The sequence below is a fragment of the Cucumis melo genome, chromosome 6 (assembly GCF_025177605.1).
Source record: "Cucumis melo cultivar AY chromosome 6, USDA_Cmelo_AY_1.0, whole genome shotgun sequence".
Lineage (NCBI taxonomy): Eukaryota > Viridiplantae > Streptophyta > Magnoliopsida > Cucurbitales > Cucurbitaceae > Cucumis > Cucumis melo.
In genome coordinates this window covers 17,469,001-17,472,420 of record NC_066862.1, presented here as the reverse complement: position 1 = coordinate 17,472,420, position 3,420 = coordinate 17,469,001, and the positions used below count along the sequence as shown (strand labels likewise).

At 43.4% G+C, this 3,420-nt stretch overlaps 1 protein-coding gene across 1 annotated transcript; it reads right to left on the bottom strand.

Annotated features, from left to right (window-relative positions):
• Window positions 1-392: 392 nt before the first annotated feature.
• LOC127149913 (uncharacterized) lies at window positions 393-3,080 on the bottom strand (the record flags this gene model as incomplete). Its single annotated transcript, XM_051086307.1, has 1 exon — window positions 393-3,080. A coding segment is annotated over exon 1 (2,433 nt), but the record flags the coding sequence as incomplete, so codon positions are not given.
• Window positions 3,081-3,420: the final 340 nt, after the last annotated feature.

The following is a 3,420-nucleotide window of genomic DNA, read 5'->3' as shown; positions in this document are numbered from 1 at the left end:
CTTGAAGCATAAGCTATTACATTCCCATCTTGCATAAGCACACAACCTAATCCTAGCCTTGAAGCATCACAATAAATCACATAGTCCTTCCCTGTTATAGGAAGTGCCAAAATAGGTGCTGTAACTAGTCTTTTCTTCAATTCCTGAAAACTTTGCTCGCATTTATCTGACCACTCAAACTTAACATTCTTCCTTGTCAAAGCGGTCAAAGGCAATGCCAATCGAGAGAAATACTCAATAAAACGCCTATAGTATCCTGCCAAACCCAGGAAACTACGTACTTCTGACGCACTAATTGGTCTTTCCCAATTGACAACCGTTTCTACTTTTTGTGGATCGACAGTAACTCCTTTTGCTGAAACTACATGCCCCAAAAATACTACCTATTCCAACCAGAACTCACATTTGCTGAACTTAGCGTATAACTGTTTTTCACGTAGAGTCTGTAGAACAATCCTCAGATGTTCCTCATGAGATTCTCTGTCAACTGAGTAAACTAATATATCATCAATGAACACAATCACAAACTGATCTAAATACCGATGGAAGATCCTGTTCATGAGATCCATGAAAACCGCTGGCGCATTCGTTAAACCGAATGGCATAACTCGAAACTCATAATGCCCATACCTCGTTCTAAATGCTGTCTTAGCAATATCTGATTCTCTAACCTTCAACTGGTGGTATCCTGACCTTAAGTCAATCTTAGAGAACAACGTTGCTCCCCTTAGTTGATCAAATAAGTCATCGATGCGTGGTAAAGGATACTTGTTACGTATTGTAACCTTGTTTAACTGTCTATAGTCAATACATAATCTGAGGGTACCATCTTTCTTTTTCACAAAAAGCACTGGTGCTCCCCACGGCGAAACACTAGGCCTGATGTATCCCTTGTCAACTAGTTCCTGTAACTGCATCTTCAATTCTTTTAGCTCGCTTGGAGCCATTCTATACGGGGCCTGTGAAATAGGTGCTGTTCCTAGTAATAATTCAATGGTGAACTCAATCTCTCTATCAGGTGGCAAACCTGACAGATCATCTGGAAATACATCAAGAAACTCTTTCACCACAGGAACATCTTCTGGCTTTAGTTTTTCTCTCTGCACTACTACGATGTGTGCAAGAAACGCTGTGCAACCCTTCCTCAGTAATTTCTCAGCTTTCAAAACTGAGATTAGACTTCTAGAAACGGCCTTCCTCATACCTCTAAAAACCACTTCAGCAAAGCCTGGTTTTCTGAAAACCACTTCCTTCCTATGGCAATCCATAGATGCATAATGAGCAAATAAGAAATCCATTCCCAAAATTACATCTAACCTCTGCAACTCTAGTGGTAGCAAGTCCACTAGCAAACTGATACCTTCTACTAAAACTTCACAATTACGTAACACCTCATTAACAAGTAAAACGTCACCAACTGGAGTGTATATAGCTAACCCCTCAGATAAAGGCTCTAGCATCCTATTCAACTTAGTCAGAAATATACTAGAAACAAAGGAATGCGTAGCACCTGGATCAAATAAAACATCTGCAGGTACATTACAAATAAGAATCGTACCAGTAATAACGTCTGGTGCATCCTCTACTTCTTGTTGAGTCATAGCATAGACTTTTCCCTGTTGCCTCGGTCTTCCAACAACTCCCTTTTGCCTTGCACCACTGGTGCCCTCTGTTGGAACCACTGAAACTCTCGATTGCTCAATTGTCTGGGACCCAACTCCCTGATCTCTCTGAACTGTCATGTTCAACTGCGGACAATCTTTCTTGAAATGTCCTGACTGTCTGCACTGGTAACATACACCAGCACCTACCAAACACTGACCCCGATGGTTCCTGCCACAACTCGTGCATGGTATTCGCCTGACGGTACTAGCAATGGACTCTTGACCTGGTTGCAATCTTACTGTTGATCTAATGGGTTGACTAGGTATTCTCTGGCTCTGTCTCTGAAAAACACTACCATAACTCACGTTCCTCGATGCTTGGCCTCCAGAGCGATTCTTAAAATCTTGACGGCTTGAAATATTTATCCCAGGCGTGAACCTCCGCTGCTCACGGCCTCTAAATCCACTAGCTGTTGAAGTCCCACGACTAAGCTCCACTGCCGATTTCTCTTCTGTTATACTCTGCTCCACACGAAGGGCAGTCTCCACTAACTGAGAGAAATTCGTCCACTTAGCAATGGCCGTAACTGGGGTACGTATTTCAAAACGCAACCCTCTTTCAAACCTTCGGCACCTGTCACTCTCAGAAGCTATAATAACGTCAGCATACCGTGAAAGCTCGGTATACTTCCTCTCATACTCAGCCACTGAAAGTGATCTTTGTTTCAACCCCAGAAATTCATCCCTCTTGGCTTCGCAGTATGTGCTGGGATAATACTTATCTTCGAATATGCCTCTAAAAGTCTGCCAGTCTAAAGCACGTGCATCACTGCGTCTTGCTAATATAGATTTCCACCATCTTTCAGCCTCTTTTTGCAACAAAAATGTGGCCAATCTAACCTTTCGCTCCTCAGGACAATTCATCACATCAAAACACTTTTCAAGCATATTCAACCAGTTCTCTGCATCAGCTGGATCTGTGGAACCTTCAAACACTGTAGCTCCTAACTTCTTCAGCCGTTCAATTCCGTATGCCTTTTCTGGATCACTAGGCTCTGCTCTATCTGTCCTTGCTATTTCCTGTGTTGTTCTCGCAAACTGCTCATTTCCTGCACCACCTCGAACTCCTAGGGTACTAGATTCCCCTACAGATGGACCTTGGGTAGGACCTTGCATCCCGTCCTGATTCTGCCGGCGTCGTCTACCAGTACGTGGTGGCATGACTCCTATAATATGTCAACACATTAGACATACTATAAATACTTAACTCAAATGCATGATACTAAATGTCTACTCACGTATTAATAATAATTGGACTCACTTCTACCCTTACCTAGACCATACTCCACTAGTTCCCTTTAAGCTAACTTGACGTTCAATTATTTACTTTCCAGTTTCTTCTTAGAGCTAACCGCTCTACCTTAATTCCCATGGAGCAAACTGCTCTGATACCAAGTTGTCACACCCCCTCCCGGACTACCTACTACCTTAGACCGAAAGATGGCGTGAAGCCGGGAGGGGGTGTGACATATGGAGAACTCAACAGCTTGCCCTGCCTCTGCTAGGCCACGCTTCTCAACCAAATAAGGATCGTTACTCTGAGCATCAATGATCTTTTGCCTCAAAGTCGGCTGTACCGTCAACTGGGCTAACTGCATAGAGACTGCCCCTACTGACACTGCAATCTCAGCCCTCTCAAGATCTCGATGCAATGGGGCCTGTCGGGTAATAAGTGCTGCTGAATGTGATACCTTTCTACTAAGAGCATCAGCTACCACATTTACCTTGCCTGGATGATACAGTATCTCACAATCGT